Source organism: Dendronephthya gigantea, unplaced genomic scaffold, assembly GCF_004324835.1.
Source record: "Dendronephthya gigantea isolate DGI-Jeju-01 unplaced genomic scaffold, DenGig_1.0 000089F, whole genome shotgun sequence".
Classification (NCBI taxonomy): Eukaryota; Metazoa; Cnidaria; class Anthozoa; order Malacalcyonacea; family Nephtheidae; genus Dendronephthya; species Dendronephthya gigantea.
In genome coordinates, this window is record NW_021163099.1 from 871,685 (window position 1) to 885,147 (window position 13,463).

At 39.9% G+C, this 13,463-nt stretch overlaps 2 protein-coding genes across 2 annotated transcripts; both read left to right on the plus strand.

The window, feature by feature from the left end:
- The first annotated feature begins 4,087 nt into the window (after window positions 1-4,087).
- On the plus strand, window positions 4,088-5,921 carry LOC114533364 (probable tyrosine-protein kinase DDB_G0283397). The gene has a single exon (XM_028554874.1). It carries the CDS (start codon window positions 4,282-4,284, stop codon window positions 5,863-5,865), a length of 1,584 nt encoding a protein of 527 aa, XP_028410675.1. The 5' UTR covers window positions 4,088-4,281; the 3' UTR covers window positions 5,866-5,921.
- An 11-nt stretch (window positions 5,922-5,932) lies between these two features.
- On the plus strand, window positions 5,933-10,082 carry LOC114533331. Its single transcript, XM_028554838.1, has 6 exons — window positions 5,933-6,042; window positions 6,162-6,224; window positions 6,587-6,653; window positions 6,880-7,354; window positions 8,297-9,301; window positions 9,567-10,082. The coding sequence occupies exons 2-6, from the start codon at window positions 6,164-6,166 to the stop codon at window positions 10,059-10,061; spliced, it is 2,103 nt and encodes a 700-aa protein (XP_028410639.1). The 5' UTR covers window positions 5,933-6,042; window positions 6,162-6,163; the 3' UTR covers window positions 10,062-10,082.
- Window positions 10,083-13,463: the final 3,381 nt, after the last annotated feature.

The following is a 13,463-nucleotide window of genomic DNA, read 5'->3' on the forward strand; positions in this document are numbered from 1 at the left end:
TTGTTGTCTGCGAACAAACAGAAATATTCTATCACACCAAGCCACCTTGACATGTTCCGGACACCTACGACTGGAAACCAGGCTTTTGAAATCGCGGTGGGATGGCAGCCTAGTCGCTGTTGGTTTCGAAACGGAAGGTCGTTCAAGATATTATTAATTTTCGTAAAGACCTTCGGGCAAAAACAAGTTGTTATTTTCCGTTTCAGGGCGAAGATTTACATCAAATGCTCTTAATGCGGTTGGCTTAATTGCCTAGCCACGCTGTGTCCGTCACAAAAACACATCACAGTTTTTATATTTTTTGAAAATCTCGTTCATTCCACAAAAAAATAGCCTATACCTGGCTTAGGTTATTCATTCTATGTAGAGTCTCGAATGTGGAGGCTTGTAAGAAAGCAAAGCCTGTTTGTGCTACAGTTCTATTCACATTGTGAGACAAAAATTTATATCTTAATTCTACCTCGATCAAAGCTCTATCTACCAAGTAAGTACATAGATGTCATAGATAATACGTTGTTTCAGCTAGCAATTGTGCGCTAAATGTTTCACACAACAGGACTAATAATTTGCGCTTTTTTAATGCATGATTAAGAATCTGTTGTAATCGGTATATAACTCATTTGTCTAGTGTACGCATGTAATGTACACCCTGCGCACAAAACCTGCGCTAAGTGTTTCGATAAGCGCTGCTAAAATCGGTTTAATGCCAATATTGCTTGCTAATTCTTAATTTAATAAGTATATCTCATTTATGTCATCTATCACGTATATAATCGTATTAATTTGATGCGATAGGTTACTATAGTTAGTCTGCTTATCATATTTTAGTTCGAAGATAGCACTTTTCATAAAAATTCAAGATGGCGGTTTTCACGCAGATATGCATGAAGATTATGTAATTGTTTGTCGAACAACTGTCTGATTCACAGCAAATTATTCAGAAATGCAACCTACAAACTTGAGCCATGAAATAACTATTTAACAAAATTTGATTCATGTGTAAAATTGTGCTTAAACGACACTAAATGACAGAATACAGCCCCTCTGAACTTTGGATGTTTACATCTCATACACGTCCAATACCAAATATTAAATTGTACATAAAAAATGCCCATTGGACATTTCCCTTGTCCAACGGATCCATTGGACAAGGAAATGTCTACTGGACATTTTCCATGCACTTATCCATCGGGCATATTAAGTGCCCGTGGGCATTTTTCCTATTGCATTGTAATCAGCAAGCCCTATATAGCCTCTCACCAGCGTGGGGTAGATTACATCATACTGTATTAACGTCTTACTATGCAAAAAATGTCGATTAAATGGACATGTCGTATACCATTCATACAATGGAGCCAGTGGACAAGTAGAATTTTCATTACCCACTGGAAAAGTAAAATGACACTAATCAATATATCTTCACGATTTCTTTAATAACAACAATAATTGTTTTAGAAAGAAAATGCAGGATAATTATGCGGATATAATATTTTGAATTTTCTATCGTTACTGACAGAAACTTTCAAGCGGAAATCAAGCTTGAAGTAAGGTATGATTTATTTTGACGCCACGATGTATTTTTACGATTTGTGAAGATAAGATACTAGACAATGTCAAGCGAAAATTACTACCGTTGCGGAAAGACTATTTCACAACAATTGAAACTGGTTCCAGATATTTTCACACACAATTTCTTTACCGGAACTATTACAAGCGGAATTTTCTATTGCTGCGAAAAGAATCTTTGACTTTTTTCTGTATACGAGAGACGATTCCAAGCATTTTGAAGTGCATCAAAAAATTGTACCGGAACTCTGACATGTCGCGGAATACCAAGGCGGCTATCTTTAAAAGGGGGAACGGGGGAACGGGGAATAGGGGAACGGGGAATATCGGGGAATATCGGGGAATGGGGGAATAACGGGGAATAACGGGGAATATCGGGGAATGGGGGAATAACGGGGAATAACGGGGAATGGGGGAATAACGGGGAATATCGGGGAATGGGGGAATGTCGGGGAATAACGGGGAATATCGGGGAATATCGGGGAATGGGGGAGTATCGGGGAATATCGGGGAATAACGGAGAATATCGGGGAATATCGGGGAATATCGGGGAATAACGGGGAATATCGGGGAATAACGGGGAATATCATATCCACCCAGGACCTAAATATCGGGAAAAATTCGACGCAGACGGGAATTCAAATTCCCGCTTACAACTTCGGTCCTTTTCGTTAATGGCACGGAAAAGCCTGGTGTTCATATATCCACATATCAGAATTTTCTATCGTTACTGACAGAAACTTTCAAGCGGAAATCAAGCTTGAAGTAAGGTATGATTTATTTTGACGCCACGATGTATTTTTACGATTTGTGAAGATAAGATACTAGACAATGTCAAGCGAAAATTACTACCGTTGTGGAAAGACTATTTCACAACAATTGAAACTGGTTCCAGATATTTTCACACACAATTTCTTTACCGGAACTATTACAAGCGGAATTTTCTATTGCTGCGAAAAGAATCTTTGACTTTTTTCTGTATACGAGAGACGATTCCAAGCATTTTGAAGTGCATCAAAAAATTATTCAGGAGCTCTAACATATCACGGAATACCAAGGCGGCTATCTTTAAAAGGGGGAACGGGGAATGGGGGAACGGGGAATAGGGGAACGGGGAATATCGGGGAATGGGGGAATAAGGGGGAATAACGGGGAATAACGGGGAATAATGGGGAATAACGGGGAATGGGGGAGTAACGGGGAATGTCGGGGAATGGGGGAATAACGGGGAATAACGGGGAATAACGGGGAATGGGGGAATAACGGGGAATATCGGGGAATGGGGGAATATCGGGGAATAACGGGGAATATCGGGGAATATCGGGGAATATCGGGGAATGGGGGAGTATCGGGGAATATCGGGGAATATCGGGGAATATCGGGGAATAACGGGGAATATCGGGGAATAACGGGAAATATCATATCCACCCAGGACCTAAATATCGGGAAAAATTCGACGCAGACGGGAATTCAAATTCCCGCTTACAACTTCGGTCCTTTTCGTTAATGGCACGGAAAAGCCTGGTGTTCATATATCCACATATCAGCAGAATTCATTTTAGTACTAGTAGACGGATTTCCCTCTGAGACGAAAAACTCGATGCAGTGGGAATTCAAATTCCCACTTACAACATCGGTCCTTTCGTTAATGGCGCGGAAAAGCCTGGTTTTCATATATCCACATTTAGTTTTGTAAATTAGTTGCCACGTTATTTCAGATACAATTATGTGCTTGGACACTTACATTCTTATTTTGTTAACTTTAGAGTTTAGTTCAGGCCCTGTTACACGATGCAATTTTTTTGCAACTTGCAATACAACTCCACTCTTGAGAAATGTAAAATGCCAAAGTACGTGTTTTGCGTTGATATTTTTCCAATCCATATGGCATATCTTCATTGACTTTACTGATTACAAGCAGAATTCCAAGTTGCAAGAAAAATTTAACCTTAACACGCCCTTTGTGTTAAATTAGTTGCGATGTGATCGGGTGACACATATTTCACAAATTTCAACGCTTTTGTAATATTTTTTTAACAATGGTACAGTTTTGCCAATCGTGTTCTTATATGATATTTGTTTTTAATGCCCGCAGCAATCCTACCTAGTTTTAGTACTAGTAGACGGATTTCCGTCTGAGACGAAAAACTCGACGCAATGGGAATTCAAATTCCCACTTACAACATCGGTCCTTTCGTTAATGGCGCGGAAAAGCCTGGTTTTCATATATCCACATATCAGCAGAATTTATTTTAGTACTAGTAGACGGATTTCCGTCTGAGACGAAAAACTCGACGCAGACGGGAGACCGGTAAGTCGTCTTGATATCACTTCGGTAATTAGACGAAAATCCGTCAGACTAGATCTCAAAACAGGGCATAAATAAAGAAGGCCCTGCGACGGATTATAGAAGTAATCAGCGTACAACACTGAGCACTAGGTGAGGCTTGCGAAATTACACTTTTAAGTATATGCTTTAGAAATGTCTGCTTTATTTGGAAGCTTTAAAATTCCAAGTCTTGTGAAGCGACAAAAAAAAGTCATGGTCTACCAGCTTTTGACTGGAGTTTGCTCAAAAATCAAAAAGAGTTAGGTCGTGGCAGTTTTGGAACAGTGTTTTCAGCGAGCTATGGAGTTGATGAGCGTAAAGTTGTGGTTGAGAAATTAAAGGGAGAATCAATGGAGAGTAAACGACGTTTTTAGAAAGAGGCTGAAATGCTGAACGGGGTTAAAGTGCATGAGAATATACCAACTTTCTTGGGATATTCCGACAACCCGCATGGTTTAATGATGGAGTATGTGGGGTTCGACTTTAGTCCATTTGATACCGAAAAAGTGGTCTGTAATTTAGAAGATTTTTACCACTACGTCGACTGCGAATTTGATTTTGAAGCATTTGCAGATATCCTACCAGTGTGCATAAAAGACACCGTGGCTGGCTTGGAGTATTTGCACCAGCACAATATAGCCCACAGGGATTTGACGCCAAGCAACGTTCTAGTTTCCAATCAACATTACTGCAGTAAAGAACAATCAATTGTTGCTGAAATGTACGCAAAGTGTCCGATTGTCGCCAAAGTCGCAGACTTTGGACTAAGCAGGTCGTTGGACGCTCAAACGCAATCTGTCCTGTGTTCAAGGACGGATGATATATGTCGTGGCACGCTGATTTATATGGCCCCTGAAATCCATACTTGTCGTTTAACGAGTGCAAGCCAGGACGACTTGAAAAAGGCAGATATCTGGTCCTTGGGAATTTTAGCGTACGCTATAATCAATCCTAACCTGAATAGTCCATATCACAAGGAGTCGGAAAGCTTGGGTGCTGCGTTTAATTTGGACATCATGAAACACTTCATGCAATCACAGATTCTTCCTACTCATGATGCGAAATACGAAGTCTTGCGGGTGACCGAGTGGTGGCAAGTTGACGAAATTTTCAATTTGTGTGCAAGTTTCGAGCCAAATTCACGACCAGCTGCAACCGATATTTTACATATGATAAAGAATGGCAGTATCGAATCATCACTCGTTTTTAAAAAGCTTCGGCTGAGCCAAAACACTGCACTGGAAGCATTTGATTTAGAATTTGTTCGTGAAATTACGAGGGAAGAAAGACTCATAAAAGATGATAAGAAGCAAATTCCCGAGAATGGTGCAACAAACGCTTGTGCCTTTTTAGCGGTTGCAATAGGAGATGCTTTTTTAAAAGCAGTTATGAAAAATCACGATTTCTCTCTTGAACATTTGGTGGACTACGCAGAAGAAGCTATTAACCGTGTCCCGTCAAAAATTAACCATGTGAGAGATCTAAACAAAATGTATGAGCCTTCAGAAGCCAAATCTATTTTAGAAGCCAATAATTTGCTATCAGCAAACTACGATTTAATAGAGGAATGCGTCTCGGCCAACGGAGTGTTCTCAGAAGCAGGGAGGAAAGAGCTTATTACTGCTCTAACCAATCCTCAACGAGAAGCGAAAAATCGAGTTGGCCTTTACACTTGTAGTCCCTACACTTTCTTGGCAGGCATGCACAATAATTCGTATTTCGTACTCGATACACATCCCATTGGCGAAGACCTTGGAGGCGATGGCAATGGTATTGTCGTCACAACTAAAGATCTTACGCAACGCTCCGGTATGGTCTTGGTGCAATGGATTTTAAACCGCCTACAAAATGGCGGTTTAAATGGAAAAGAGCCACAAAGTTTTGCATGGCTAATGCCTCAGCAAGAAACTCGAGAGGGTATGTTAGCTTTTAATCCTTTTATTGATAGCTGTAACTATTGTCAAGATTGAGATTTCAGTTGTACCTTCATTATATGCAACCAGTGAAAGTTTGTAGTTATTATTATATTTAGTTTAGTGTTCTATGGTAATTTGAATATTGATTTATCTTAACATATAAACACATAGGTACTAGAGAAGTTACTACACCTGCTTACGTTATTGAAGACAATCAGGAGGATGTGCACGGTAATTTTAAAAGTGAAAGTAAAAAAATGATTTAATTAGAACAGGACAAATGTCCGTCGCAGCGGATCCGTCGCGATTTCGTTTAGTTGAAAAAATTAATTTATCATTTAAAATCATAGATATGGAGGAAGTATCTACACCTGTAGCCCACCTTATTGAAGACAGTCAGGAAGACATGCAAAGTAAGTATAATAATTAAAAATATTCATGGCTATATATTATATACAGCATATCTTTACGTTATGTGCAGGGGCGCACATTTAATAAATGTTAAGGGGAGTTTCAACGAATCTGGAACCGACTTTTGATTGGGGAACGATCAGGGACCGACTGTTGTACACAACAAAGTATGATTCCAGACACTGCCGAATACAGTGTACCTAGCTGTGTAGTTGAATTTGAAATCAATTTAAATTAATGCCGAATCCTAGGACGAACGAAAGATTAAGAAGCCGACGTTATAATAACAATACTATACATGCACATGCATCCGGCCCCAATTAGGGACTCTTTGGAACATGATGACACTGCGTTTCACTTTCAGACACAGAATTGGATACGTCGGTGGAATCATCAGAAGAGAAAAGTTATGTAGACGAGGAACGAGCAAGGTATCTATTAAGCAGGTTATAAATTATACTGTACAGCCAGTACTAGTCCATGGTATACCTACAGTACATGCATGATAGTTACAACCATAGGCAGTCCAGAAATATTTTCGTTTTCGTGGCGCTTGTTACAACTGGTACTTAATAAGTACAAAAATACAAAAATACTTATTTTAAAGGGTATAAAGTCCATTTACTATATTTTTGTAAATATTCTTATTTTAAATAGCGCATTTGGTTCAGATGATGAATTTGAAATGATCGATGGCCTTCCAGAGTCAACTCTTTACCATGACGATGCCCTTACCCCAGTATTCTCCTGGAAGAAGAACGCTTTTAGTGCCGAATGTTTGGTGAACATCTTGTTGAATGAGCACGAAAGTAGCACCCTCTGTGTCTCAACGCCAATCAACATAGCGCATAATGTAACTTTCTTGATCGATAACAGCAAGATAAAAATGAAAGAAGACATCAAGTGTGACGACATGGGTGTATGGCTTCATACGGGCTCCCCCAAGAAATCATTTAGGGTATTGCGCAAAAATTCTGGAAAAATCAGCCAAATAACGTCCGTAATTTCAACGAGCGATGAACTTACCCAAGGACAAGCACAATTGGTTACACTGAAGCGGGTGTATTACGTGAATAAGTCGAGTGCGGATTTGAGAAAGATAATTTCAACTCTAGAAGGTACATTACTACGAGTATATTCGAAATCTAAGAAGTACACTGTAGTCCTAGCTTCTCACCTTATAAAGAGCGCATGCGCATCAGTATTTAAACAACACTTACAGATTCAAAGCGTAATTGACGAATACTGCATATTTACGGCAGTGTTCGTAATAGATCGTTCTAATATGTGAAACTCGATAAATCCAAAACAGCTTTTCATTATTCCGGCTCAATAACCGTGGTGTAACATTTTACAATCCTCATTTCATTTCATATCATTACATATTAAAACGATCCACTGTTCAGCATCCGCTTAATCCTAAATGAATTCACAAGCATGCAAATATTCCCCCCAGACTTGCGATTAAAATAAATATGGCAGTGCATGTATTCGAATTCAATGCTGACGAAAAATTTACTTTTTAATTAAGATCAAAATAAAGAAGAGTCATCGAAGTATACACAGTGAACTCTATATATATGGAAGGCTCGCTCCAGTTCAAAGTGTGAAGCCAAACATGGCGGATCATGAAGGCTGCTTGGGTACCGAACCAGTCCTCCACGAAGCATAAAATGCGCGAACCGCGCGTGGAAATTAAAAACACGAATTATAAAACTATGACGAAAAATAAAAAAGCTAACATTTCGGACGTTACAAAGTTTTAAAATTACGAAGTTTTTAAAATTGAATACATACAATTTGTTACAACCTTACATGGCAATGTTATTCTTTCTAGAGAGGTAACTTATGCCGTATATTTGTGTTGTGTTTACAAAACTGACCGAGTTCAACTCCTACACGTTGCCGCCATTTTGAATTTTAACAGCTCGTGCGTGGAGGTCTGGTTCGGTACCCAAGCAGCCTTCATGATCCGCCATGTTTGGCTTCACTTTTTGATTACGCAATGTACTAGAGCGAGCCTTCCATATATATAGAGTTCACTGAGTATACACTGGTGCAATATCTTTTCAAGGGAAAAGAACATGTAGTGGATGTTGACATACCACACGGAAACTCACAAAAAAATAGAGGGTACAAGCGCGTAATGCCTAGTACAAGAAAAGCGCTGCAAACCCAACCATCAAGCAAAAAAACGGCAAAAGAGATCCTGGATTCAGTCTATCGCGATGTCGGAGATGTCACAAGAGCTCGAAGTATTGGCGAACTTCCGAGAGGTCCAACTGACGTGTACAATGCCAGGCATGCGGCAAAGAGAGAACAGCGGAACAAGCCAACAAAGGAAGGGGGAAAGGAAGTAAATACTATATGGGAGCTTTTAGAGACTGCAAAAAGAGAAGAAAAGGATGGAAAAGATTCAGTGTTCATTCGAGAGTGCAGAATTCATCCAGACTTTCTAGTCGTCTTAGCCAGTGACCGTCAACTTCAAGACCTCAAGCATTTCTGTACTAATCCGCACGAATTCTGTATTTTCGGTGTTGACCCAACATTCAATATTTTCGAGGAAAATATTAGCCTGACAGTTACAACTTACAGAAACCTAAAGCTCCACAAAGACGTGACAAAGAAATCACCCGTCTTCATTGGGCCAGTCCTTATGCATCAGCGTAAGGACTGGAAGACCTATGCCAGATTTGCCAATTCCCTGATAACCGAATGTCCAGAGCTCGAAGGTCTGCTTGCATGTGGAACGGACGGTGAACGGGCGTTGATAGATGGGTTGAAGCGCAACTTCCGTTTTGCATTGTTTTTACGGTGTTTCATACACTTCAAAGATAACGTGAAACGACAATTGAGTGAGCGTGGTTTGCCATCAGAAATCAAATCGAAATTCCTAAATGAGATATTTGGAAAGCAAGAGGGGGACACAAAATACGCTGGTCTGCTTGATTGTGACACTGAAGAAGAGTTCGATAACAAATTAATAGCATTGCAAGGCGAGTGGGAGTCCAGAGAAAAAGAAGTCTACGGCACATTGAAAACGACTAACACATTCTACGAGTGGTTTCTTAAAGAGAAGGTGAAATAGTATATGTTTAGAATAATTTAACACAATGAAGTTTTTTTGAAAGATATCGATAAATAGTTCTGATACCGTTCTGCTTAGAAGCGATTTTGTTTTTAAGAAAACCTTACCGATTCTTTTTGCATCTTTTTTAAACTAAATCGCTCATGAACATGGCGAAATCACAACTAAAATCACCTTGATAATAAACTACCGTCACGCATTGCGCGCTTGAAAGGCAAAAGGGGAAATGTCTATTAACACTCGATTCATTCTCTAGGCGCGTGATGGTAAAGAGTCCATGTTGAAGTCCATTCGAATAGAAGCTGGTCTGGGCAATCCACCACGAAAATACACAAATAATGATCCCGAATCAGCAAATTTTGTCATTAAACACGGATTGAAATTTGATGCGAAGAAACCTCATGAGTTCGTTCAAGAAATGAAGAACATCATTCAGAGGCAGTATCGAGACGAAGATCGCGCCGTGTTCGGAAAAGGTCCATACGAGATTCGGCCAGAATTTCAGCACTTAACAGTGGATGACAAGACATGGAGCAGGCTTAACCATGAACAGCTTATGGCGAAAGTTGAGAAGTACATCAAAAGTGGTATGAATGCCAAAAAAGTTGTGGCGAACAAAGAGGTAGAAGCTGATAGCTCGGTCCAAGCGTCACTTTCGTGCACTAATACACTTGCAATAACAGCACATGCAGGGCAGTGGTGTCACCACGGTCCCAATGCCTATACTTCAAGCTATGTTCGAAAAAGCTAACCAACTTCTACGGAGACGCGACAACGTCATCCCAAAGCCTGGGGCAACTGACGGGTCATACATCGTCGCTGGAAATAGTAATACCATCCACGTCATCACCCCTGGAAAGGGTGGGTGTCTGAAATGTGATAGGAATTGCGTTAATAGCTCAACAAGAATATGTGAACACGTCTTAGCAGTTGCACAGGTGCGTGAAAAATTGACTGAATTTTTAGAGTGGTACCGCAGATCAAAAAGAGGACCAAACATGCTTGAGATGACACTTGGTAGTGCTCCGAAAAATGCGGGAAGAAAGCCGAGCACGCGGAAAAGGACTAATAAGAAAAAGCCTCCTGTGACTCAAGTTGTGGACCTGCTTGAAGAAGTCACCACTGAAGCAGTTGAAACTCCGTCTCAAATACCTCACGACGTTTATCGAGCATCCCAAATCCCTAACCGCCCTAGTCCAGTATTTCATTTACCTCCCGTCGTGTCTGGTAGTAGAGGGCCTCGAGCTCCTCAGTTTAACCCACCAATTCCACCACCAATGATATATGGACTCCCTCAGACTGCCCCACAGCATTTAGCTTATCAATCACCTTCCACGTTTTCCGGATCCCCGCAAGTTCCCCAACAACACCCATCAACTCAAATACATTCCACAAGTCCGCAAAACCCCTCGTCATTCGGGCTCAAATGGGTTTTAGGGACAACAGTTTCACGCTGTTATGGGTGCGGAGGAGACATCCAGAACCCTCCACAAACTGTTGCAGACAATTTAGTCGTCGTCCATAAAGACATACGCCAATACCGTGATCGGAACACCGGGTAACTTCAATCTACAAGAGAGCCGCAAAATGTTCATTTCCACCTCAGATATGCTTGTATCAGGATGCGATACCCAAACTTCACCAGCAACGCCCTTGTCATTTCCCAAGATTTCGCCCGTTATTTTCGATCAGAGCATATTGAGAGACTTACTAATGAGTTTGGTTTAGACGTTAATAACTGAACCGTGAAACCTTAAGAACTATATATCTTTTGACAATGAATATAAGTATTTGTATCGACTATTGACATTGATTATTAGGTTTGATAACTTCGGTTGTGTTAATGCATGAAAAAATGCGAATGTTATGTTATGTTACGTTATGTTCTTCCAACGTCATAATTATGCAAAAACTTTTAGGTACTGGTATTTAATGAAGTTCCACCATAGTGTCTAACGCAGAAACTTTAAAAGTTTCAATCGAAAATTATCCTTTTGAAACTTTTTATGACCGATTCTTCTGCAAATATTTAGGTCCTCCATTTCCTAATTTTATGACCAGATAATGCATTATTTATTAGTAGGTTGTCATACTTTGATATGTTGTGTTACTGGACTGCGGTCGAAAAAGTCTAATATTATTCTTTTTAAACACAACTGCCATGGTACTTTTACATTGGGATGATTAATTGTTAAAAATTTGCTGGGTGAATATAATATTCCCCGATATTCCCCGACATTCCCCGTTATTCCCCGATATTCCCCCATTCCCCGATATTCCCCGTTATTCCCCGATATTCCCCGTTATTCCCCCATTCCCCGTTATTCCCCGTTATTCCCCCATTCCCCGTTATTCCCCGATATTCCCCCATTCCCCGTTATTCCCCGTTATTCCCCCATTCCCCGTTATTCCCCGATATTCCCCCATTCCCCGATATTCCCCCATTCCCCGTTATTCCCCCATTCCCCGATATTCCCCGTTATTCCCCCATTCCCCGATATTCCTTCATTCCCCGATATTCCCCGTTATTCCCCCATTCCCCCTTTTAAAGATAGTCTACCAAGGCAGGATTACGCACAACATGCTTTTTACGATTTCAGAAGATAAAATATTAGGGAGTGTCAAGCGGAATTTACTATTGTTGCGAAGGATAATTTTGCATTTTTTTTCAGCACATGCATGGGAACTGATTCAAGGTATTTTGAGGTAGAAAAAAAATTTGTGATATATGACTAAGATTAGTGTTAGACCTGGGATTATGTACCGACTTTTGAAATAGTCAACAAATGATTAATACGGCTGAAAATGCCAGATGATTAGATCAGTATGTACGGAGAAAGGTTGTTACGTGTTTGTGCAGTGTGCAAAGCGCAATGGTGTATAAAGTTTATATTTTCAACTAAACTAGATGTAATCGTGACAGAGATTCCATATTTCACATATTCTGGTGTTAAAATATCACGGAGAGAAATTGTTGTATTTTATGGTATTTTTACATCGACGTAAAATCCTCGTACGTGATCCAAGTTCTCTGGCATTTTCATGCATGCAGGCGTATTCATTTGTTCACATGCTATTCATGCGCTTCAATGCTCCGACATGTATGCAGTAATCATGCCAAAAACATGCTCTGATAAATGACTATGCTGTCTGTATCAGTACGAATTCGTTAGTCATTACTTCTTTAATTCATTAGTTCATAATATACTCTTTCCTTACTTCAGGATTTCTTCTTGCGCAGTAACTATTAGCGGCAAACTTAAAGTACAAATCCATCAATGGCGAATCCGTTTCTTTATACCGATATCCTCGGTCGGAGAGGCTAGAGATTCTCATCTTCTTGCTTTTTGAAACCATAGTGCTCAAAACTAGACGCACGAGTGTACAAACCGCTCTAACAAATCTTTAAGGTTTAGAAATGAAGCGAGGATGTGAAAACGATGCCATATGTAAACATGCAAGGATAATTCATTTAAGTCAAAAAGTCTGATCAAGCCACGTTGCGACTTCCACGTGCTTTAGAATCGGATTATAATTATATCGGAGGCCGGTGTGTATAGGAAGATCATAATTTCATGAGATAAACTTTTCAACAGCTGAAAACGTCCTTCACATTGATGTGTTTGAGAAAGGTAGCTACGTACAGAATAAGCTTATATAATTGCAGAATTGTTCTTCTTAAGTTTGTTTAGAAACCGGGGCATGTTGTTGAATTAGGACAGCATGCATGGAGATAATACAATGCACAGTACGAATCGAGATATGAAGATAAAATTCATTAATGCATATACGAGCAAGAAAGTTAATAATCGACAATAGGGGGATATTTGTTGCGCAAAGTCCCAGAAAATGCCAACATTTTGCGACATGAGGACTGTGTTTCATTTGCTAAATTAAAAAGCCGCTATTTTATTTTACCGGAATCTGCAGAGCTCTTTGGCCGAATGCCTCAGTTTTGTAGAACATTCGGGGGGCAACTGCCCTCATACCTCGCAAACCTAGAGTAAGTATATATAGCTAATTAAATAAAGGTTTAAACCACAGTAAATGCATACCCCTAGACAGTGAAAATATTATAGTCTTCAAAGTCAGTTATGATTTTATAATTATATTACTTTAGAGTTGGAAAAATTAAAGCTTATAAACGTATGGG